At 46.6% G+C, this 25,565-nt stretch overlaps 1 protein-coding gene across 1 annotated transcript in view; it reads left to right on the top strand.

Moving 5' to 3' along the window:
- The window catches only part of LOC135899208 (uncharacterized), a 59,657-nt gene that overhangs the window by 6,432 nt on the left and 27,660 nt on the right, over window positions 1-25,565 (top strand). Inside the window, exons 4-7 of the mRNA XM_065428463.1 lie at window positions 8,097-8,179; window positions 11,509-11,655; window positions 13,017-13,169; window positions 15,423-15,661. Coding sequence (XP_065284535.1) covers window positions 8,122-8,179; window positions 11,509-11,655; window positions 13,017-13,169; window positions 15,423-15,661 — 597 coding nt within the window. The 5' untranslated portion in view covers window positions 8,097-8,121. The remainder of the gene's footprint in view (window positions 1-8,096; window positions 8,180-11,508; window positions 11,656-13,016; window positions 13,170-15,422; window positions 15,662-25,565) is intronic.

The following is a 25,565-nucleotide window of genomic DNA, read 5'->3' as shown; positions in this document are numbered from 1 at the left end:
GGTACCACCAGGAAATTACGAAAACAGCCCACCACCATGCGTTTTCTACGAGGCAGTGCCAACAGAGGTGGACGATGAGGTTGGCCAGCCGTCCACAGAACAGACATGCCCCAACCAGCCCACCCCAGGCCAGCCCGCCTCAGGCCAACGTTTCCCCAGCTGCTGTACCCCTCCGAGATAAGCTGCAAGCCAAAAAAAAGAAAAAAAAAAGAGGCAGGCACGGCCTGCTGGGGGAAGTTGTCCAGGAACAAAATAAGTTTCGGACAAGCTGGTATGACTTGAAAATGCAGGAGCTCGAACTTTATAAAATGCAGCTCACGTTCCAAGAAGAAGCTGCAAAGCGGGACACGCAACTAATTGATGTGTTGAAGGACTTTTTCCCTGTTAGAATATTCCGCGTGTATGTGCTTTTTTTTATTTTAATACCTTCAAGGGCCGAAGGGGTTGCAGAAAGTGTTCATTATTAGAAGGTTAATAAAATTCATAGTTCAAACCACTGAATTTTATTTCATTTTTGAGTCACGACGTCTCACGATGAAGCTTAACAATCAATAGTAGCATGACCAAGAATGAAATACAATGCAAATGTTATCTGCAATGAAATCGACATGTTCAAATATTAAACATTAGTACAGGAGTTCAAACTTTATTATAAGAATACGTGGTTTCATAATTGCCTACGACAATCTCTTATGTATGTAAGTTCTGCAATTGCGAGTAATGCACAATGGTGGCTCAAATCTACTAATTACAGTCCAAAACGAATGGAAGTTTGTCCGACAGCCTTGCCAAAGTATTCTGCACAAAACAGGAAATGCTTTGTTTGATTTTACAACAAAGGAGGCCACAACTAGGTACTTTGTCTATGTACAATGTTGCAGAAGCAATGGTATGACCTGAGCACTTTGTTAAGATAGAACCAGTCAGGTACAAACTTTGAAATCTGTTTCTGCATCTAAATAAATTTAAAGAAGCAATAAAGATGTGCTAAAAAATGGCTGCCTATCTATATACAAGTGAAGTGCCTGTCCTAGTATAGCACACATAAGGAGCTTTAGCAGGCCATTTTAGCCTAGATGGGCGGACTGCTGGCTTTTTGCAAAAAAAGGACTTTGCCAATGCCACCCTTATAGCTTAACCATTACTAGCACATTATTCCGAACTATGAGAAGGCTGTTCATGGGTGGCATCCTACATAGCTACTTCTTGCTCCCATTGCTGTTCTACTCGTTCTTTAAATTCCAAAACACAACACGGCCTAATAACTAATGTGGCAGTCTCGAGACTGCACTCCATGCGCTTCATAACAAAGCGAAATCTGGCTTTCATTCGGCCAAAAGCTTTTTCCACGATTCTTCTCTATTCCACAAGTTGTAATTAAATGTATATTCAGGTGTGTTGGGTAATGCATTGCGTATGGCTTTTGAAGATTACATGCCAGTAAAAACGCTTGATCGCATAAAATAATAGCAGGTACATGAACACCTTCAATTACAGCGTTGGATGTTGAAATAAATCGCTTTCAATTAGCTCCCTAAGTGTCGACCTGCCATAAACAAATGGATCATGGCACCGCCCAGGAGAGCCGACATTTGTGAAGCAGAATTGGTAATGGTGGTCGACCACTGCCAGCAGGATCATACTGTACCTGCAGGCAGAAAGAAATGAGTGTTTAAACAGCGATCAAAAGCAAAGAATTTCCAAGCATTCGAAATATGTTCATGATTGAAAGAAACCAAATTCTACGCTATTCAAGAAACTATGCAATAGTAAACAACCGTTGAGAGAACAAAATGCGTGATCAGGTTATTGCTCTCGGAGTATGAGGGCCTAGTAGAAAAAACCTCAACTCACCACCCCTTGTTGTGGTGCTCTGAAGCATATTCTTCCGGAGGCGACACCGGTAAATGGCATCCGTCAAGCGCACCAATGCCTTGTGAGAACTCAGTCGTGGCAAAAAATTCCCTCATGTGGTCTTCTGATATCTGCGGGTGCAGGCGTCTTGAGCCAGGCTTCTTCAAGGTATCGCAGAACAGCTGCACAGAACTCCTTATATATTTTGTTCACTGTCGAACGGCCAAGCGAAAATAACTCTGAAATCGTCCTGTCTTCCGCAGTTGAACACAAACGGTAGAGCGTGACGGCGACTCTTTTTTCCACAGAAATTGCCTCGGTCATTACAGTATCTACATGTTGCAGATCACTGCAACGTGTAGATACTCACGATACACTCCACTCCACGATATACCACCACGATACAACACTCCATGATATACCTGAACGTGGCTGGTGAAACACGAAAACACTTCTTGAAGTGCGCTTCTCCCAAATTAAGCAGGGTATCCTCAAACCACCGCTGGGTGCGTCATCGAGATCTAGCTGTTGTGCTCAGAATAGTAGCGACGGCAACAAAGTTGAACGTGTTCGAAAACATCTGAAGCTCTACGTCGCCGATCTGACGTCTCAGAGCTTCTCTTTGTTCTTGGAGCCTGCTATGTTCCGCACGATCTTTCGCGCGGAGGCATATCTATGCAGCGGTCAGGAGTTGTGCTCGACGAACTTCTTCAGGTCGGCGTTGCAATGGTCTGACTGCGGCAGGCGCAATTTTATTTCTGGGCTTCGGATTTGACATACATTGGCCACAGTTGCTATGGTCGATTCTAAAAGACACCAAGAAACTTAAACTAACCGTGCCATAGTATGCTTAGTTTTATATTTCACTGTTTATTACGGCAGTCTAAACTTGTAAATGCATGTTTTAACGCGAGAGCGTTAAGGAGCTCGTGTCGCAGAAAAGCCGGTGTCGTCGGCGGCGTTGGCCATGAGCGATAAATCCCAGCAGGCACTTCATGAATAAAAAACAACTTGCAAGATGGGCTGGGTGGGAATCGAACCAGGGTCTCCGGAGTGTGAGACGGAGACGCTACCACTGAGCTACAAGTTTTTTTCTTTATTGCCGGTCGTCGACGTATACATACGGCATAAACAGATACACTTCATAACGGTAAAAACAATGACCATCTTGGGCCCTTGCGAATAGTTAAAAACACTTGATTACCGCTAGTTCATCCAATATATGCATCCATTCGGGTGGTTCTGTTCTCGTTTTATAAGCTTCACGCAGATATAGCACGCTTTCAATGAAATGCTCTCTCGCAGGATGAATAACAAGCCTCTCATGACGCTCATCCATTGTTGTTTTCCACAGGCTATGTAAACATATTGCCATAAACATGTCACATGGCATATCTGCGTTCTCAGTTGGCAAGAAGCGGATGCCGTACGGTGTTATCGGTAATTCCTTTTTCAACGTTCTTTGTAGGATGTCCCACAAGAACATTGCATCTGAACAATCAAGAAAGATATGCTCAATCGTCTCTGGTCGCCAGCATCTTGAGCAGTTTACAGACCACGGCACAAAGATTCCCCTTTCTCTTAGCCATGGCTTCACTGGGAGCGTTCCATTGTGTAAATGGAAGAAAAAGGTTTTTGCGGATGACCGTATCGGCATCCGCTTCACTCGCTTGAGCACTTTTCTTCCTCTGGATTCAACGCGGTACATAGAACGATAGACAGGCACAGGCAATGATACATCAAGTAAATCTTTGTACAGTCTTTCCCGTTTAACAGATGCAAGGTAATTCAATGAAAAGCGCGTATGTAGGAAGTCAAAGGCCAATACGACTTCTCGCAGGAAGCCTCTGAGCCTAGGTCCTGTGCTGTAATCGGAGGACACAACGAATTGAGGCAACGCGTTCCTCAAACGTCTTTGCAGGACTGTGCACAAGAATGTATCTTCCTGATCACGTAGGAACAAAAATCTCGACACAACTTGTCTTAAAAAGAGATGAACCAACCGTAGGCCTCCACTTTTCACTGTTCTGAAGAAATTAGTGCGACTAGAGCGCTCCCATACGGAACCCCAAATGAAGATGGCAAACTGCCGGTGTATTCTTTGTATGCTGACTCTTGATGCGCACAATGCTTGTAAAACATACCAAATTTTGGCCACTAAAAACACATTACACACTGTTGCTTTTGTGAATATTGATAGTTCTCTCCCACCCATCCTTGCCGTTTTCACCTTAATTTCTGCGACCTCTCCTTGCCAATAATCTTTGGTGTGCTGGTGGTGTTGCAGAGGTACCCCAAGGTACTTGGTAGGCATATTCGTCCACTGCATTTTTTCAAAAAGTGAAGGCGTGTCTTCCCATTGTCCATACCATATCCCAATCCACTTGCCCCAATTAATCGCACTCCCCGTCAGTTTACAATACTTTGTCACAACATTAACCGTATTGCTTACACTTTGCTTGTCATCACAAAAAACAGCGACGTCATCCGCGTATGCTAACAATTTTACCTCACTGTAACCGACCCTAAAACCCCGGACATGGCTCTCTTTTACTATCTTTTGACACAGTGGCTCGAGATATAGGGCAAGCAGTAGAGGCGATAAACCACATCCCTGTCTTACGGAAGACCTGACGGCAATGCTGGGAGAGAGTGTTCTATCAACGATTACCTGTGTGGAAACGCCTGCATAGCACATTCTGATCCCTTCTGTTAAGATTGTTCCCACATTCACGTGCTCCAAAACATTGAACAGAATTGTGTGTGTCACTCTATCGAACGCTTCTTCTAGGTTCAATTGTAACATGGCCATTCTACCAGAAAAGCCGTCACAATGCTCAAGTACTGTTCTTGCTACGTGTACGTTTGTAGTTATTGACCCCCCCTTAATGCCACATGTTTGATGTGGCCCTATCAATCGTGTTATTATACTCTGTAGCCTTCTGCCCAAAACTTTAGTGTATATCTTATAGTCTGAGTTTGTTAAGCTGATTAGTCAGTAGGCTCGCACGGATAGGAGTGATGAGGGATCGGTAGTTTTGTGTATTAGGACAATATGACCCTCGCGAAACGACGGCGGCAGTACCCGCTTTTCATAGGCTTCTGTGATAACGTAATAAAGAGCTGCAGCTATATCTGTTTTGAAAGCTTTATAGAATGATACACTCAGTCCGTCAGGTCCTGGCGTTTTCCCAGGGCTCAGGTCATCTATAGCCTGCTCTATTTCCTTGATGCTTATTGGCATTTCTAATCTATTTCGTTGTCCATCATCTAGACTTGGCAAAAGGTGTAATAATTCATTTTCGAACCCCTGTTCCCATTGCGTTTCATGTCCTAAGAGTTCGCTGTAATATTCTACAAAGGCAAGTTGGATGGTTTTCTTATCACGTCCTATTTCATTACGGTATGTTATCGCATTTATCTCCTTTCGTGTGGCATAACTTTTTTCATCCGAAAACGAGCGCTTTGTAGGTTGTTCTCCGCACCATAGATGTTCTGCGCGTGCGCGAATGATTGCGCCCCGATATTTTTCCTTATCGGCAAGTTCCAACTGTGCTTTCGTTCGCTGTATTTCTTTAGCGAAACAACCAGGACGGATGCTTTCCATGTTTAGATAATAGTTGAGCTCAATTCTATTTCATTTCTTTTTTCTTGGTGGTGTAAAACGCTGGACCTTTCTATGGCTATTAAGTTTGTTTCTTGCTTAAAACACTCCCACCTTTCCGTGCAGTCACTGTGAACACCCGATAACAGCTCTTGAATGCTATCTTGAATTTTTTTTATAAATATTTCGTCCTGCAGCAATATTTCATTGAATTTCCAAAGACCCCAGTTGAAGCTTGACGGCTTCTTTGGACCAAGCGAAAAACGGACCAAACTGTGGTCGCTAAAATAAACATGTTTGACTTCATAATCACTGCACAATGGCAACGCTTCCCCAGAAACATAGACACGATCCAGTCTGGCATGGCTGTCCCCTTGAATATGAGTGAACCGAGGTGTATCATTATTGGCTAAAACGTCGCCTATAGCCTCTAAATTATGTTCTTCAACGAGTGCTGCCAAGAGGAGCGCACTGCCTTCGAGACGAGACAGATTACGGGCTCTGTCTTCCAGTTTGCAGACACAGTTGAAATCTCCCATCATGACCATGGTTCTCTCACGCTTCAAGTGACATTCCACGCTTTCAAAAAAAACCTTGCGCTCGGCTGTTCTATTCGGCGCGCAAACACAGATAGCGCGGAACTTGAGATTGCAAAACATAAAATCGCACATTATAATACTCCCGGAATCATCACTAAATACGTTTTCCACATTTATACCAATATTATTGCGTAGAAAGAGTACACAGCCCCCTGCTCTACCAACAGCATGAGAAACGCACACATAATATCTAGACATGAACGTTTGGACTAGGCGTTCGGTCCCTTCCTCAGTTTCTATCTTTGTCTCTTGTACAGCAATAATGTCCAGATTATTTTCGATGAACAGGCGATTAAGCTGGTACTGCTTCTTCTTTGCCGTAAGTCCCCGCACGTTAATCGTGCCTACGCGTAAGGGTGTTTCAATGCGTATCGCCATTTCTACGGTGAAGAAATCAAGGCCGATAGATACCAATAAATTTGCAGCTCTCGTCAGTGACGAAGGATCACTCACATTACCGTGGCGAGTCTGCGTTCAGCCTGCACTGTTGACTGGTCTTCCATCGGCAGATCAGAAGTAGCAGCATTTCCCCCCCCCCTCCCGACCCCCCCCCCCCGGTACGGGCAAAAACACGCGAACGCACGACCTGTTAAGTCCGCTGCGTCGCCGCCGCCTTTCTGTCCGGCGGTATGGTTGGCGTTGGTCTAAAGGTTGGCCTCCGACCAGTTGCTGTCTTCACAGGTGGTTCGCCCGCACTTTTGAGTGCTCGCATTCTGCTCTTCGCCGGTACTTTCTTCGTGCGTTCTTTCGGCCGCTGCCGCTGCTTTGCTAGTTTCCGTAGTGTCCACTACGCTTGAATCGTCCTCACTCGTTGCTACGGAGGGTTGCTTGCTTGTACTTGCGTCATTACTTGTTTCAGCGTCCTTAGCTGATGTAGTCTTGCCAGATGTCGGTATGGCTTCACTCGCAACCTGCTCTACATCTCGTTTCGTAGAATTTGTGGCTGGGTCTTTCTTTGAAAGTGGCGCCAGAGATGGTCTCGACGCACTGGCACTTTCCTCTGCGTCGACTTCGTCCATGAGGTGCTCGTTGACGACTTCCTCACTTCTCGATGGCCCCGCAACGTTTGCATACGTGCGCACGCACTGACTTTCTTCGTGGCCGAAGCGTTGACACACAGAGCAACGTGGCACGCGACACTCGAGACCGATGTGCCCCGTACGGTTGCACCGAAGACACAGTGGAGCATGACCTGGCACGACCACTAGCGCCATTATGCCTGCTACTCGTAGCTGATGCGGTAGATAGTCACGTGTCACGACTGGCTTCAGCTTGAGGGTCACTGTACGCATAGACGACCCCTTGTCCGTGATGCCTGGTACACGCCATTGCTCATTCTGGACGTCGTTGACTTTCCCGTATGAGCAAACGCCGCGTGTACGTCTTCGTCGTGCACATTGTGCAGCAACCAGTGGAGTTTAACCCGGACATCTCGGTTGTGTGGATCCACAACCAAGCATCGTCGTTCCTTGACTTGAACTTCCGTATACTTCAGCATTTTCTTTGTCGCCTTGTCACTTATCAGCAAAGATTTCTTTGCTGATAAGTAATGGCGTTGACCATCATCTCATAGTTCGCATGCCGAATGGTCATGCTAAACGTTATTACGAGTACTTTGTCCCAAAGACCAGCGTCGACTAGAATCACCCGCCTACCTCCGTCGTCTCCCTCCCAACCACCGTCATCCTTCAAGTCTACAAGTGAACGTGTTTTCTAATGAACTCTACATCCTCTTTTGCTTTTCTCGTCGTTGTTCACACCCACGTACTTCTGCGCATACGTCTCTCAGCGTTGAGAGCACGTGAATGGATGAATGAGTGAATGAATGAATGAATTTAATCGGAGTAAATCTAATTGATGAAAAAAAAATGTGACGATTGCATTTGCTTTGCGTGCACGTTGGCTAAAATATTTGGCTTGCTTGCCAAATTTATACTCCATAAGCTCTCTATGAATCGCCGAACTTAATCCCTTGTTGTAGCCCGGGGAGGAACAATGCAAGGGAACCAGACTGTTAATCGGATCTGTTCACGCTGCAGGTACATCGCCGAGGACCTCATTGGCATGGGCAGCCTTACGGTTGTCGGCATGTGTGGTCTAACACACTTCTTAGTATTCGCAGGTAGGTGTTCCACTGACAACGCATTTGCTACCGCCGGCTTGCGGTCAAGCTCGTTTCTTATACTGGTGAACATGAGAAGACGCATTTTCTTTGTAGTTCAAAAAAATGGCCAGTCTTAGCTTGGTTAAGCTAAGAATGCGTTGCATACTGCGCGGTCTTTTTTTTTTCTTGAGGGCGAGGTATCACGCGCCCGCGCAGCGCCCATAGCGGTAGGAGCGGGAGTCAGGTGGTGGCTGCGGCCGCGCGCGACCGCGCGAGTTGGGGCCCAGCTTGTTGAGGCCCAGCTTGTTGAGGCCCAGTGACGTGGATGGATGGAGAGATGTTATGGGCGTCCCCTTTGGAACGGGGCGGTGGGTTGCGCCACCAAGCTCTTGCTACTATGCTGCCTGATATCCTACCTAGGTTAACCAATGAAAAAAGAAAAGAAAAAAGAACACTATGAACTAACACGTCCCAATTTTCTGATCCCCTATGGGGAACCAGCGCTGGCCAGGAGGCGCTACGACATTTTTCATGCGTTACTAAAATATGCTGAAACCGTCCGATAGGGAGGCTACGAAGAAGGCACGACATATTTAGCGATAAGAAACGTGCGCTTGTATCAATGTTTGTCTAGCCCGATGCGGCCAGCCAAGTTCTGTCCATGGACATGCGCGCTGCGTAGAGCGCATGCGCTGCTACGTCCTAGCACATCGGTTCCCTGCCGTTTGAGGAGCCGTGGAAAGTGTGACTCAAGACAATCGGTGAATTTGCTGACACGAAATCACTGCGTGTGCTACTGGAAACTGTGTCTACCGCTCGCTAGGCTGTGTGTTACGGCGCTGCTGTCGGCACGCGAAGCTTCAGCGCTGGTTGCCCATTGCGAGCTGTGTTTTTGTACGTCTCCGTCTTTTGTCGTTTCCCTACTTTTCTTCCACCAATCCTCCAATCGCCTCTTACTAATGTCTATTGCGGACCTGTTTGCTTTACCACTGCTCCCGCTGAACCCAAGGGCTTCAAGGAGGCCAATGGTGCCTAAATCGACCGCTGGGTAGACGTCTTCACATTCTAATAAAATATGCACCGTCGTTTCCCTAGCTTTACCGCAGCAAGCACATGCTTCTTCCTTCTTATATCTCGCTTTATAGGTGCGTGTTCTAAGGCATCCCGATCTCGCTTCGAAAAGTAATCAGCTTCCCTTTGAGTTATCGTAAATGGTTCCTTTCCTGATTTCGTTTTTTCCACTTAAGTAGTTACTCACGGCAGGTTTCTTTTCCATTGCCGCCACCCATGAGATTAATTCAGCCTCTCTAACTTTCCGCTTGACCTTTGTTGCTGTGTTGCCCACCCCACAGGCCGCATACTTGCTGGTAAGCTTCCTAGTTCTTTTTCTCCACTGTGAATCAATGTTTTGCCTGTACAGATACCTGAACACTCTCCCAGCCCATTTACTTTCTTCCATATTCCTCAGCCGTTCTTCATACTCAATTTTACTGCGAGCTTCAATCCCTTCAAAACTAGTCCAGCCAATATCCCACTGCACAGCTTCATTTGTAGTCTTCCCGTGAGCGCCCAATGCGAGGCGACCCACTGACCTTTGGTTCCCGTCGAGCCCTGATTGTACCCCTGATTTAAAGCAAACAACCGCATTTCCAAAAGTAAGTCCTGGAACCATTACCCCTTTTCACATACCTCGTAGGACCTCGTACCTATTGTATCCCCATAGCGCTCTGTGCTTCATTATGGCTGCATTTCTCTCCCCCTTGACTGTTATGGTTTTTTCCTGTGCTTCCATATATCCATCGCCTTCGTTTATCCATATACCAAGGTATTTATATTCTGTTACCCGAGGTATTTCTTGGCCCTGTATCTCCACTGTCTGTTCAAGTCACGCGCCGGCGCAGCGCCCCTAGCGGGAGTCAGGTGGTGGCTGCGGCCGCGCGCGACCGCGCGAGTTGGGGCCCAGCTTTTCCTCCGGCTGTCGTGACGTCACATCACGTGGTTGCGCTCAAGGTCAATGGTGGCTGCCCGGGCGCGCCCAAGGGCTGAACTGAGCGATTGTAATATGCAACGCATAAAAACAAGCTAAAGAAGAATGGCTGCCAAGAAGGTGTGGCTTCGATAGCGCTTTGCTGTCAACGCGTGTTCCTGTAGAGGCTGCCATCACAAATGAAACTTTACTTTCTGAATGATTAGTTCTCAATGTCCATGTCTAAACTGTATTCTATGCTGCCATAAGGTAATGAAGTAAATACTGGGAAGGAGTCATGTTTGCAACTTTTCGCTCGCCGTTCGGTGACGGACGTTTCTTTGAAAAAGTAGCAGTTTCGCCTGAAAGGCGAAACATCGACTGCAATAGCAAATTAATCGACAGTTATACGAAGTAAGGACAGTAGTTTTAGCGGCCGTATAAACTTGGAATCATTCGCTTACTATCCAAATTAACAAGCATGGTACGAGCGCGCACAGGCAAACATGAATACGTCACAGTTGATGATCGCGGAACACTCGCTGTCGAAGCACTGGCGTGAGCAAGTGCGACAGAAGCAGCGGGCGAAGTGACCTTCGTGCTGTCTATCGGCTTCAACGCACACTGCGGCGAGAAAACAGCACGTGCATAGGTATGAGCCGTCTGCAGATCGCTTTCAAGTATAACGTGCAAAGAACGCAGTTGCTATCGGAGTAGCTAATTTTCATTAGGCACTAGAAGTTATAAAACGGCATCGAATGAGTGGTCTACATCAATGTGAAGGGCTCTAAATTTGAGAGAAGTGAACTGCACACGCCCCCACACACACAAACAAACGAAAGGAAAACATAGGTAAACATAGATTGCTGTCCTTGGACATTTGTACTGAAGCCACATGCTCAAACATTGCGCATTACGTGAAAACGCCGCACATCTTGCGTCATGTTGTGGGCAGGCTTCATTGAGAAGCCCTCAAGCTTCATTGAGAAGTGAATTTTAAGTGTTTAATTTTTTTTCAAAGTGCACATAGGTGGAATACGTTGCCCACATGAGCGCCGTAGCGTTTTGTATGCGCCGCGGTTTTATATTTCCTATGTCCCGCATGGTGAGGAGCCGTTTACATGCAAGTTTATTGAGGTTTCAGAGTTTTATTACTTGAGATGGCTTAGAATATTTTCTGAGAACTTCTGAGTCAGAACTTCTGAGAGAACTTCTAAAGAAATACTTCGTGCAGGTGCAATAATATTCACGCACAAACCAATATGACTTAATGGTAGTGTTATGATCAGTTGCCGAACTACTGCTTTGTCGGATTACCGGCGTGAGAAATCGAATTGCTGCCGTGATTTCTTATTCTTAAGTTGAACTTTATATTCTAAAGCTCCAGTGGCATCAGAAAGGTCTCTAGATACGACACTTTCTTCAACGGAACTCGCCACCAGAGTCGAGGAAAGCGCTGCCAACTACCCGCACAAGAAGCCCAGCTACGCCCAACAGGCTTCCAAGGTGTCAAAGCCAACATCTGCAGGTGAGGTGTGTCACATATGAAACAAAAAGTGACAATAGATCCATTATTTAGCGAAGTATCTGTATACCTTGCAGATATAGGCGCAACTGCAATAGAGGAGCTGCCGATATGAAATTACTTTGTTGATGTAACCTTTCTCGATGCACATGCTCTCGGAGAAACCTAATCTTGATCGGTGTTTAAAGCTTGCCTGTCTTTGTGAAACGTCCCGTATTTTGCTAACCATGGCAACTGCTGTGTGCTCCTGCCGTCTTTCCAAATAGTTCGCATACAGAGAAGCCCACACATTGTCACGCAGTTGTCAAACAATGGCTTGCCGAAGGATGGCTTCTTTTAATATTGACCGGCACTCGTAGAAAACCTTAAGCGCTCACTACCGCTAATGTATGGTATCAAGCGCATAATTACATTAGTAAAGCGCAACTTTCCTCACCTTCCTTCCCGAGGATTCGCGCTTCTGCTTGGTCGCCCAGTGAAATAGGCTGATCCCGGACACAGCTTAACCACAACAGCGTGGGTCACGTGGTGGAGGGGGCTCCGCGTCTTGCCGGGCAAGCTCGTAATCGCCTTGCTACATATAAAGCGGTGCGAAGAATAGTTACACTAGCGTTACCGCGAAGCCACATGGCACAAAACTGCCATATAAAAAGAATGTGAAGGGTTCCTTGCGCGCACTTGAAAATAAGGTGGCGCGCATCACGCACCTCTTTTCATAGCGTTTACCGAAACGCTTCAAGAAAGCTTCGCCTAACCTTGGCTAACACGGTAAAAGATCGGCGGCTGCTGCAGTGCCGACTCGTTCTCTGAGGCGATCGATACTCCCCAGTTTCGTGCTGCGGTGCACTGGTTCCGTCCCACCACCGCGCACGTCTTTTTTTGTTTCATTGATCAGGTCGGAAACGAGGTGCCAGAAGAACCTATCTATAGCTTATCTAAAGTGCCTGGTATGAGACGAGGAATGCTTCGCGGCGAAAGGAATCTATGGCGTGTGACGAAAGCATGAAGCATTAAGAAAGCGCGTGGGCTATGAAAGCACTGCAGAAAGTTAGCGCCCACAAATAGCGGAAACGTTAGGTTTCGCTGGCGCATTGCGAGTAAGCAAGTTAGTACTCCTGACCGTCTTCTTCCTTGCTAACAGCACTGCGAAAGGAAGAAATAAAGGGAATAACAGGAAGAAGTTCAATTAAGAAAGGAATAATAAATAAATAATAACGTGGAAGTACATATTCCTAATGAACAAAAAACATTTGTACATAAAGGTTATAAAGCTTCACGCCGGAACGTTCATCGGATCAACGCTATTAGATTATCCCGGACAAGGATCCCTTCAAATCCCTGGTGTATTGCCATGCCGTTCGTAGGACCAGCTCTATTGTGCGCCCTGCTGGCTCCAGGGCGGCTGCCCAGTGGATCCACCGACCAGAGCTGGGTGTCATGGAGAAAGCTTCCAGAGCCCAATATCTGCGACTACATCATCCTCGACATTGAAGCCAACCCGGACGGGTCATACAACGGTGCGCTTACTCATAGCCTTCTACATGCTGGTAGAAGGCAGAAAAGAATCGTATAAAGAACGCACAGTTAATATTGCTCCTGGCAGTAAATGTAATGCATTTACAAAACATTATGCCTTGCATTTGACTTGTTCTTTTGAGGGGGGGGGGTGCGATGGAGGAGGGGAGACAGGAGCCTAATGATCAGCTTATGAAAACCGTGACTTTCATTTTTTTTTTGTACAGCCGCGTAAGCTTGCTAACTAGATGTGTAGTTGGTGGCCGACAATCACCGTGAGATGACCTGGCTAATAGCAAAGTTTTTCTTGAAGTACTTATACTTGAGAATTACTTGTTATATATTGTATTACTTATATAAGTTATATTTGTTTTCAGACCGCGTGTGACATAAATAAAGTAGATAAAGCACATGCTTTTCGTATTACGAGGGAGGTGGCAACCATTTTTTGTGAGGAGTACATTGCTCGTAAGCGCATTCCCTACAAAAAAAAATAGTAGTACGCTACGCTATATACATAAGTATTATATGTAGGAAATAGAATATGTAAATAGAAATGTAAATGACGTGACGTGTGGTCAATGTGTTGTTGGAAGTTGTTTCATCCTACTATGTTACAGTTTACAATGAAAACTCGTCCAGTTTAGGCTTTTTCTGTGTCTGCAGTCAACTGTTTCATTTGGCGATTCGTTGTATCCTGCCTCGTGTGTAATGAACTTAATGTTTACAATGCGCTTGTTATAGGCCCAACTGTTACATCAAGTAAATAAAGGAAGCAAGGAAGGAATCCATTTATTTAAAACGAAACTACACAAAAGTAGACAACGCAACTGGAAACAAAAGGGCAACCCCGGATAGTTGATCGTGATTTATTTTCCAATAATTTTTTAAGACCCACGAAAGACACTGATAACATAAAAGCACATAGACACCGCTATGGGGAGTAGATGTTGGTTCTTTTTCAACATATTGGGTTTAAACGCTGTTTTTTTCTTTTTCTCGTTTCTCAGTCGTCGTCTTTCTTTGCGATGAAAGAAATTATTTGAAACACGTGTTAGAAAATAGTAATATTTGTCTCCGCCTTGAACTGCGTCTCAGCGTCAATAAAATGGCATTCTGAAAAACGAGTTTGCCTGGATGGACGCGGCTCCCAACTTTCACCGGATTGATCAAAGTTGTTAACACACGTGTAAGCGACATGATAGAATCTCGCTTTTAATACAATACCTGCCGTACCAGCCACTCGATTGGACAGCCGATGCCGCGATTTCGATATATTCAATGTTCAGTTCAATTCTACATCCAGACCGGTCAGTAAATTGTTTAGTACGTTCATGTATAAAGAATATTCCGCTTTATCCGGCTTCAAAGCATTTGGGTTTCATTGTATATAAACGAGAGATGAGATTAAGAACGCTACCCGCATGGAGCGAGCTATGCGAAAATGATGTGATCGGAGAGTTCCGGCGGAAAGCATTCTCTTGTGTAGTCGACTTGGTTATGTCGACTGAAATTGATGGACTCTACATGTAATATGTATCATTCAACCATGAGTAACTTGATATACTCTACCCAATTGTTGCCGCTGAACTATTATTTTGCGCGAAATTCTGCAAGAACAAAACGTAACACAGCAAAGTTGTTGATGAAGATGTCGCAGGCCCCGAGATGTAGGCACGCAATTGGTACTGAGTGGTACATTCCTGATTCCTTCTTCAATATATCCCATTTCTCTCCCGCAAAACACATACTTTCTTGAACACTAAGTTAGCACTTAATTTTGATTTATTGTTAACATTTGTGCAGGCAGTAAACGTTTCAGTGACGCTGTGTGGCACATAGCTGTTCGCGATATCAGAAGCTAAATTTAACCTTGGCTGTGATTACCGCCTAGTGGAAACGCTTCTGTGAACTATGTCTCCAATCTATCATTTTATTTAGGGTAAGTGAGGCTCACTCATAAGATAGAGGCCACAAGGTACTACTGCTGCATCAGCGCTCTTCAAAAGAGTACAAAAGTCTAAACGTCGCTAACGTCTCCAACAGGCTAACGAAATTATCCTTGTGTACTGGGCTAACGCTTGGTCAACCGAAGATAATTTACGCTCTGCTGACTTAACACTACTCTCCATCAACACCCGCTAAGGGCTCGTAAAAGCGGTGGCGTATTAAAATTGGCACATATTTGACATCTCCCGAGGCAATAATCTGCCTGCAGGCCGCATAAATGCATTTCTTCTTCCCGTTGTTCACAGAGTCCGAGTACAGCTTCTTGCTCAACTATAATACCACTGCGAGATTCTTGTTCACTTTTGGTTCGGAATCGTTCCTGGAAGCCAAGGCTGCGTTCCGAAGGACGTCCTTTCGCAAGAGCGCCACTCAGCTTTACAAGACTCCAGGCGTACGCGGCTTCGGTCTCCTAGACGGCGATACCGGCACCAACGGCTGGGCTCTGACCGACGCTGCCATCAGACGCGCGGTTCAACTATTCTCGGTGAGCATCGTCGCAACGTGTGCATACAGTGGTGTGCCATGCTGCACTTGCTCAGTATTGGTGATAGCAGCAGGAAGGGAGGACCCTAATGATGCCAAGTGCTGACGAGCGAAAATCGAAGCGTGTGGTGCCCGCAACCCTTCGCTTAAAGCTCCGGAGAGAGCCGCCGCAACGCTGGGAAACATCATAAGGTGCTTAGTCTTGTTGAAAACCAAGTGAGCTGCCTAATTAAATATGACGCTGACAAGTTTGGTGTGCTATTATTTCCTGCTTGTCCAATGACAGCATTCCGGAGAAAGTACTTGTGCGTTGAAACCGTTGTTGGAAGACCGCCGGTGTAGATAAGGTCGCTTAATAATTAGCTCACATTAGAGCTTATATCGAAAAATATAGCGTATGCGGTCAGCATTAATGGACAAAGACTATGCAGAAAGACGTCTTGGCCTGCTTTTTGCAAGAGTTGTTGAAGCGTTCGGGAAGCTGATGAGCATATTCAGGCTTTCTGAAGTATCGAAATGCCGGTAACTTTCATTGATCGTTGTATGCGAAAACCAATCTTATTAGTGATTTAAATCAACAGGTGCCTTGTATTAAGAAACCATGGAACTAGCCCTGCTGTCAGTGCCTAAAGCTGCGCACATTGACTCGTTAACGTGGAAAAGGAAAGTGTTCCAGAACAGTAAAACAACACATGGTAAAAAAATTACTTCATGCCTCGTCATTGCAGAGAAAGCTCCCTGGTAAATGAAATAAAAATGAAGACATGGTAACGACATTTTCAGGTGCGCTAGGTCACAATGCTTTCAGACAGTTTTTCAATAAACGTGTGTAGGTATAGAAGTTGACCAGATTTCTTTTACTCTTTTTATTGAGCAGACTCACTTTTTCCCAACTACTGTCGAGAAAATCTTATCCGATTTTCAAAAGCTATCAGGCAAATGGAGCTTTGTAGTTTTAAGGCGCAAATTTTTCTCAATCTCACACAGGTTTTACGAATGTCCGCACTGTGTTACCGAAGGCCTGGAGTCGTACAATACTCTATCCACTCGAAGACATTAGAACGCTGCCTTCACTAAGAAAGTGCAATTTCGTGTAGGCATCTAATGCGGCGTAGCTACGAGAACTAAGCCCCTCAAAAGGGATGTGTTGCCGAACATGGCACTGACACTAGTGGCAGGAAGTTTCCCGCAAAAGGCCGAGGGTGCTTAGCACACGAGGAAAGGTAAAAGCAAAAGTCAGAACTAGAGACCTACTTGAAGGATCTTACCTTGAAGCGCGTATAAGAGAGCACCAGTCTGCGTCCGCATGCGAGCACCAATTTGAGGAATTGCCGCTCTTAGACAAGAGTAAGAAGGCTGCACCACAGCGAGTACTTGAGCCTTGTCTTGATAAAGACATAGAGAGAATATCACCCCCCAGTGATACCTCTGCTTACTTGTATGATTCTGAAAGGCGATATCCTGGAGTATTCGTTTCCTTAAATAATTTTACTGTTAGCCTACTGCTGGTCCATTGCAGAAGTGAAACATACATAAAGTACACGTACTAAAGTACTTGTATCCAAAACTAAAAGTAAAAGCCTATATGAAGCACTTCATTTGTACAGCAAAAAAAAAAAAAAATTGGTCAGGAACATAGAGAAGGTCAAGCAGATTTACACATTATTTTACTTAAACATATTGTCACGGCTCACTGGAGACAAGAAAGGAGAGCGGTATTTATTCGAGAGAGTTAGGGCAAGCGCTCAGTCCAGGCTTCTTCTTCTCTAGCGCCTCGCTTGCACAGACGGGGTCGTCGTCTTTTTCGTCAACGTGGTTGGGCGCTGATGGCGTCGCGGCATTTGCCCTCCTCCAGAAAGAGCATCGTCCCGATGCTCGGCGGGTAGCATCTGGTGTCCAGCAGACCAGAGCGTGTCCATGTCATTCAGAAAAATACGGTTTCATGCGCACCACGTGCACAGTCTCAGGCAGGTCCTGACGGCGCCTCGGGCAGGATGGGCTGTCAGGAACGACTTCATAGTTGACGTCGCTAAGGCGTCGTAAAACCTTGTACGGTCCGAAGTATCGTCGCAGAAGTTTCTCCGCGAGGCCTCGGCGGCGTACTGGAGCCCAAACCCACACTCTTTGACCGGGCTGGTAGACGACGCATCGATGGTGTTCATTGTAACGTCGGGCATCACGGTCTTGCTGGCTAGCTATGCGAACGCGCGCGAGCTGTCTTGCTTCTTCAGCGCGCTCTGTAAAATCTGCGGCGTCAGTCTCGGAATCGCTGAAGTCATGAGGAAGCATAGCATCCAGCATTGTAGTCACTTCTCGACCGTGGAGGAGACTGAATGGCGTCATTCTTGTTGTTTCTTGCCGAGCCGTATTATAAGCAAACGTTACGTAGGGTAATATTTGGTCCCAGTTCTTGTGTTCCACATCGACATACATGCACAGCATGTCTGCGAGAGTCTTGTTGAGGCGCTCCGTAAGTCCATTGCTTTGCGGGTGATAGGCTGTCGTCCTTCTGTGTGCCGTGCCACTGAGGGTGAGTACAGTTCGCAAAAGTTCAGCCGTGAACGCGGTTCCCCTGTCGGTTACGATGACCGTTGAAGCACCGTGCCTCAGGACGACGTTTTCGATGAAGAACTGTGCGGCCTCGGCTGCTGTGCTGCTAGGAAGTGCCTTGGTTTCAGCATATCGCGTAAGGTAATCTGTCGCGACTATGATCCACTTATTTCCGGCAGCAGATAGTGGGAATGGGCCCAAAAGGTCCATCCCAATTTGTGCAAACGGTGTTGCAGGCACTGGAACGGGATGTAATAGTCCGGCAGGTTTCGTAGGTGGCACTTTTCGCCGCTGACAGTCAAGGCACGTTCGAACGTAGTGCTTCACCTGTGCTGCGAGCCTTGGCCAGTAATACTTCTTTTTGATCCGTGCTAATGTTCTTGTGTAGCCTAAGTGACCTGAGGTAGCTTCGTCGTGACAGGCCTGCAAAATGTCATTGCGGAGTGCTTTAGGGACGACTAGTAGATATTTCTTCCCTGTTGAAGAGAAGTTCCTCCTAAAAAGAACACTGTTGCGTAGGCAGAATGATGACAGGTGCCTCGAGAACAATCTGGGCTTGTTTGTGGTGCGGCCTTCTAAGAAATCAATTCGTGACGCGAGCTCCTGGTCCTCTTGCTGTTGTTGAGAGATGGTGGCCGCATCAACAACTCCCAAAAAGCCAGTGTATTCGTCATCATCTCCGCCTGACGACTCGATCGGCGATCTGGAAAGGCAATCAGCGTCTAAATGCTGCCTTCCCGATTTATAGACCACCGTCATGTCGTACTCTTGAAGCCGTAGGCTCCAGCGTGCCAAACGTGCAGATGGATCTTTCATGTTGGTCAACCAACAGAGAGAATGGTGGTCACTTATAACTTGAAATGGGCGGCCGTATATGTACGGACGGAACTTGGTAACTGCCCATACTACAGCTAAGCATTCCTTCTCTGTGGTGGAGTAGTTCGACTCGGCACGTGACAATGTTCTACTCGCGTAAGCGATGATTCGCTCAGCGCCGTCTTGCCGTTGAACAAGGACGGCGCCTAAACCTACGTTGCTGGCATCGGTGTGGATCATTGTCGGCGCATCCACGTCAAAGTGGGCAAGAACAGGCGGAGTTTGTAGACGGTGCCGCAACTCGTTAAATGCCGCCTCCTGCTCCTCGCCCCACACAAACGTGACATCATCTCTGGTTAAGCAGGTAAGCGGTGAGGCGATGCGTGCAAAACCCGCAATAAATCGCCGGTAATATGCGCATAGGCCCAGGAAGCGTCTGACTGCCTTTTTGTCTGTAGGCCTTGAAAACTTTGCGACGGCTGCGATTTTCTCAGGATCAGGTCTGACACCTGTGTGACTTACTACGTGGCCCAAAAACTGTAGTTCTTCATATCCAAAGTGGCACTTTTCAGGTTTTAAGGTAAGCCCAGCGGACCGTATGGCTTGAAGAACCGACCGTAGCCGTCATGATGATGTTCATCAAATGTGGCAGAATAAACAATGACATCATCTAGGTAGACTAAGCAAGTCTTCCACTTAAGGTCTGAGAGTACAGTATCCATTAGTCTTTGGAACGTGGCTGGGGCGGAACACAAACCAAAAGGGAGAACTTTGAATTCATAGAGCCCATCAGGCATTACAAATGCAGTCTTTTCGCGATCCCGCTCATCGACCTCTATTTGCCAGTATCCACTTTTTAAGTCCATCGATGAGAAGTACCGTGCATGCCGTAGCCTGTCGAGGGAATCGTCGATGCGTGGTAAGGGATACACATCTTTTTTTGTAATCCGATTGAGCTTGCGATAATCGATACAAAACCGCAGGCTACCATCCTTTTTCTTAACGAGTACCACGGGCGATGCCCAAGGGCTTCTTGACGGCTGGATGACATCATCTTCTAGCATTTTCTTGACTTGCTGCTGTATTGCTTCTCGCTCTTTCTCAGCCACGCGATACGGATGCTGTCGGATGGGTATTGCTGTTTCCTCCGTAATGATGCGGTGTTTCGTCAGTGGTGTTTGACGCACTCGGGACGTTGTAGAGAAGCAGTCCTTAAAATCGTCAAGCAGTTCCCTGAGACTTTGTTTCTCTTGCGGCGCTAAACCTGGGTCAACGTCGACGACGGGTGCATGTGGCATCGTATCGGTGGTCGATTCTTCTTTCACAGCAAAGCAGTGTTGAACGTGGTCAATTTCATCAAAGTATGCCACAGCGGTGCCTTTACTGATGTGCCGGCGTTCATTCGTAAAATTTGTCAGAAGTATCTCTGTGCGACCACCGATTAGGCTGACAATACCGCGAGCGATGGCAACACCTTGATGGAACAGAAGTGCAGTTAGTTGTTCGGCTACGCCGTCCTTGTCAAACTGTTCTCCGCAACTGACGGAGACAAGACTGCATGATAGTGGTGGTATGCAGACGTCGTCGGCGGCGACACGTAACGATGTACGTTGGCGCTCTTCGTCGTTGCTCGTCTCTGTACTAGTTGACAAGGTTATCTCGCCATCCCGTATGTTAACGACGGCACCGTACTCCCTCAAGAAGTCCATTCCAAGGATGAGTGATCTGCAGCACTCTTTTAAGATCATAAAAGTGGCGACAAAAGCTGTATTTCCTATCTGGAGTCGTGCAGTACATTTTCCTGTAGGTGTCATTATCTGGCCCCCGGCATTTCGAATATAAGGGCCCGTCCATTGCATTTTGACTTTCTTAAGCCGGTCTGCCAACTGCTCACTCATTATCGAAAAGTCTGCGCCAGTATCAACTAAAGCTATCACATCGTGCCCATCAATCGTTAAAAGTAGGTCGGAACTCACAAATTCGTCGGCGTTCCGATTCTCCGGGCTGCTCTGCACGTTTCTCTGTAATGTTGGGGGACTTTCGGCGGTTCGACGACTTGCAACCTTCCCCCCGGAGGTCGCCGATTTCAGTTTCCCCGCCGTGGGCTTGGAGAGCGGCCTCTTACCACGTCGGCGAAACTGCGACGGTTCGGCGAAGAATAACGCAACGGAGACGGCGAACGCGACCGGAGATTAGCTGAGCTGCCTTGTTCCCGAGTGACACTGTCGTCGAAGCGTCGATGTCTCTCAGGAAATTGTCGTGGAGTGGCAGGTGGCATTTCCTGGATGGCACCCTGGCGATGAGGGCAAAAACGATAAATGTGCCCTGGTTCGCCACATTGAAAACACAATGGTCGGCGATCAGCAGTGCGCCATACATCGGTCCTTCGAAGCTGGGGTCGCCTGAAATGCTCCCTCTGTATCCAGGCAGCAATAGGTGGCCGCTGGTGGTACTGCTGTACTGGCTCGGTAGAAAGAGGGCGTCGAACAGCGTCCGCGTAGCTGTATGCGCGCGGCTCTAATGTGGTTCGCGACACGGTTGAGGGAGTGGCTCAGGTGATGCAAATGCTTGCCGGATTTCTTGGCGGATAACTTCAGCGACCGAAGCAACAGTGAACTCCTTCGGTGTCGCAGTTTGCTTCGCAATCTCCTCGCGCACAATGTCTCTTATTAGTTCACGGAGCGAGGTCTCGTCTGTCGCTGTCAATACTGCGGCTCCTGCAGGCGCATCGTTAGTCAGGCGTTCGTATTGCCGGCAACGCTGCTGCAGCGCCCGCTCGATTGCTGTGGCTTCCTTAATGAACTCTTCTACAGTTGTAGGCGGGTTACGCACGAGACCAGCGAATAGCTGTTCTTTGACGCCGCGCATGAGATGGCTCAGCTTCTTAGAATCAGGCATGTTGGGATCCGCGCGGCGAAACAAACGAGACATGTCCTCGGCAAACATCGAAACACTTTCGTTTGGCTTCTGAATGCGCAACTCGAGAAGGCGTTGTGCATTATCTCGGCGATCAGTGCTTCCGAAGGTGTCAAGCAGCCGACGGCAAAATTCGTCGCACGTTGTCAAATGTGCCTCGCGGTTTTGGAACCACGTCCTTGCGCTACCTTCAAGAGCGAAGTACACATTGGAAAGCTTCTGGTCCGGACGCCACTGATTGACCTTAGCGACGCGTTCGTACTGGTCCAGCCAGTCTTCGGCGTCTTCATACGTGTCACCGTGGAAGCTAGTGGGGACTAGATTGTTTTGAACAGTCACCTGTGTAGGACTTGCAAGCGCCATTTCCTGAGTCGGTGAAGTCGCTGACAACGTTCCTTGGAAGAGGCCGAATTCCGGGCACAGACCTTGCAGGCGGCGGCTTGCGCGGTGCACAGGTGTCTCGACGCGTGGATGATGTCTTGAAGGGCTGGATGCAGGGCTACTCGCAGGAGTCGTCCCTATCATTAGGTGATGATGCGATACCCAGCACGTCCACCAGTGTCACGGCTCACTGGAGACAAGAAAGGAGAGCGGTATTTATTCGAGAGAGTTAGGGCAAGCGCTCAGTCCAGGCTTCTTCTTCTCTAGCGCCTCGCTTGCACAGACGGGGTCGTCGTCTTTTTCGTCAACGTGGTTGGGCGCTGATGGCGTCGCGGCAATATACACTACCAAATTATATTGCGGAGACTACGCATTATGGGCTGCGCTGACCGCATTATAAAAATTAATAATGAAGATGAAGATTGCGCTTGTAGGCTTGTTGCTATGCGTACGTAATATTCATCGTACAATGTTAATAGTTGATAGTGTCCTTCCCGGGTAGCTTTAATTGTGTGTTTTACTTTGCGCTAAGCTTCACGAGACAATAATGCTGGCTGTCAGTGTAAAAGCAGCTTACACGTAACTTTTCTGAGCGTGGGTTGATACCGAATTCTTGTAGTAACTTGCTTGTCTGTACGTGATTGGTGTATTTGCTGCGTGCGAGTTCATTACATTATGCTGTTCAGAATGAAAGGACACTGAATGGCCGCCTGTTTATTATGTGCCGCAGGGACATCCCCTGAACGTTTATTTGCTGAAACGTTTCAGCATCAGGAAGTGCAAGCCTATCGATCTTTGCTTACTTTCCTTGCGCGCAGCATGTATGAATCTGGGCAACAGTGTTTGCAGAAAGTCGGCTTCCACTTGTCTTGGAAGAGGGAGAAAGTGGAGCGAAAAACGACTGTGGCAATGCATTGTTCTCAGCAATTGATGAACATCTCTAAAAAAACTTCGCCGACGATTAGTATACTCCGTAATGCGAAATTTCACCGCAGCTCTATAGTGTTTGCATATTGCGATATATTGGCTGGCGTGGACAAATGACCTCGTGCGGCAGGGTGCAAACGGAGCGAAGTGTGGCGCCCTTGTCTCGCTAACCTGTAGATCGCGAGAGCCAGCTCGTGGGGCCAGCGCGTGGGTGACGCTTGGGCGCGATTCAGAGAAGCCGCCGCCGACAAACCTCCCAGACGCCGCGCGCTACTCTGGCGCCATCGCGTAGCCAGCGTCACGGTACTACGTTTTTCTTCTCACACTTTCGCCATACCCTTCTCCGCTTTCCGCCTCGTGGTTCCGCTTCACCCTCCTGTCCGCTTTCCTCCTCGCGTCGCTCCTCTCGTGGCGTTTCTTTTTTTTTTTTTTTCATCCCTCACTGCGCGCCGCGTTGGCTCTCGTCTTTCGCTGTGCTCGTTCGCTCCGTTAGGCCGGGAACGCCAATTCTCGCCGCATGAACGGGCGCCTAAGAGTAGCGCTCTGAAAAGGAATCGCCTGTGTGTAACGATTCGGCAAGTTCGGATCCTTGTTGAGTGGTAGAAGTACAGATCAGCCTGCGACTCTTAATCTAGGAGGAACCATTTTAGATCGGCATTTTTTCTGTACATGAATGTGTTCTTATTGAGGGGGGTTGAAATAAAATGGAAACAAATGACTGAGGTCGGAACTTCTAAAAATACAAAATGTTAAGTTTGATGCACTGTATTCGGCGATTATTTCTTCCTAACATCTGCATTTGTGGACTTGCCTAGTTTAAGTTTTACTGTCGTATTACCACATCTGTTTTGTTTTTTTACAACCCACTCCTACCTGAAGCCTCGTGTGAGAGGCCGGCACTACTCCTGAAATAAATAAATAATTAAATAAATAAGTAAACCATAGTATTGTCGAATAACCAAACTTCCCAATAGGAAGAAGAGTCGTTTACTTGCTAATAGTCCATAGTGCAATACTGTGCTGTACCGCGCATTGTTTTAAAAGGACTCAAATATGGTGCGATTGTACCAATACTAAATAGCTTTGCCTAAATCGAGAAAACATTCGTAGGCTGCGTAAGACGAGGCGTGCTCGTATACAAAGCGATCATCTTTAAGTTTTGTGGAATGCTTTAAGATAGCCTGTTCTAGGTAACATAATTGTAGTCCTTGATCTGGATTATTCAGAGATGCGTACATTACTTCCATGAGAAATCGAAACACATCATGAAAGAATTAACAAAAATCCACTAAATATATTTAATTATTTGCTCTAGGGCACATATCGTAATTTGCGATTTGTAGCCGGCCAGTTTGCAAGGTGTATTCACTTGGATTTAACTCCCAGAATGATACCAGTTTGGAAATATGCGCCATAAAACTTGGCGTAAAAATGCACTGTTCCACTTCGTATTTTAACAGAACACTATTTTATGCATTCAAGCACAAATGTAACTGGAACGTCCATATACAGTGCTCCACAGTTTGAGAAATAAATAATATCTCGAAACTTGTGTCATTCTGGAAATTAAGCGGATACGTCTTATAACCTCACCGGCTACAATTCGTAAATTGCTATATGTGCCATAAATTAATTAATCAGTAAGTTATTTAGTTATTTTTCGTTATTATTTAAATATAGGTTTCAATTTCTTGTGCCTCTAAAGTCCGCCTTTTGAGTAATCTTGCTCATGTACAAGAATTATGCTATCTGCCACGGACTACATTTAATAATACCATCAAACTTAAAAACGATAACCCTGTATAGGCTCCACTGCCGGCTATTCTGCAGAAGTCATATACTCCATTCGTTCACTCAGAAACTGGCTCGTGTGCGCGGCTAATACAGTTCTCCCGCTGCAAAATCGTCCGCAAGGAACTCTCCTTGCATCGGTGCTGTTCCCTGTAGACTGCAACAATATCAGAAACGATCGATCGACAACTTCGATTCTTGAATCCACCAATCAATCGGAGAGGAAGAGGATTCGTTATCAAAATTATCACTACTCTGACACCTCTACCACAACAAAGAAATAAAGTGAATGTGCAGATTTATTACTTTTATTACGCGTTGTGCCGCAGTTATTGCATTGCACCAGATGAGTGCAGAAGGAAACAAATTAAAAGACAAGGATAATTTTTTTTCGTCACCATACCATTTCTGAAAGGCAGCTCGAATGATTCAAGAAATTGTGCTATCATAAATAAAGGGGGGATATGTACACAAGAACTCCTATAATATGATTCCCGGCAACTGGCTCTTCAGTTTTTTTCTCA

This window comes from Dermacentor albipictus, chromosome 5 (genome assembly GCF_038994185.2).
Source record: "Dermacentor albipictus isolate Rhodes 1998 colony chromosome 5, USDA_Dalb.pri_finalv2, whole genome shotgun sequence".
NCBI classification, from domain to species: Eukaryota; Metazoa; Arthropoda; class Arachnida; order Ixodida; family Ixodidae; genus Dermacentor; species Dermacentor albipictus.
This window is presented reverse-complemented; position numbering and strand designations above follow the sequence as displayed.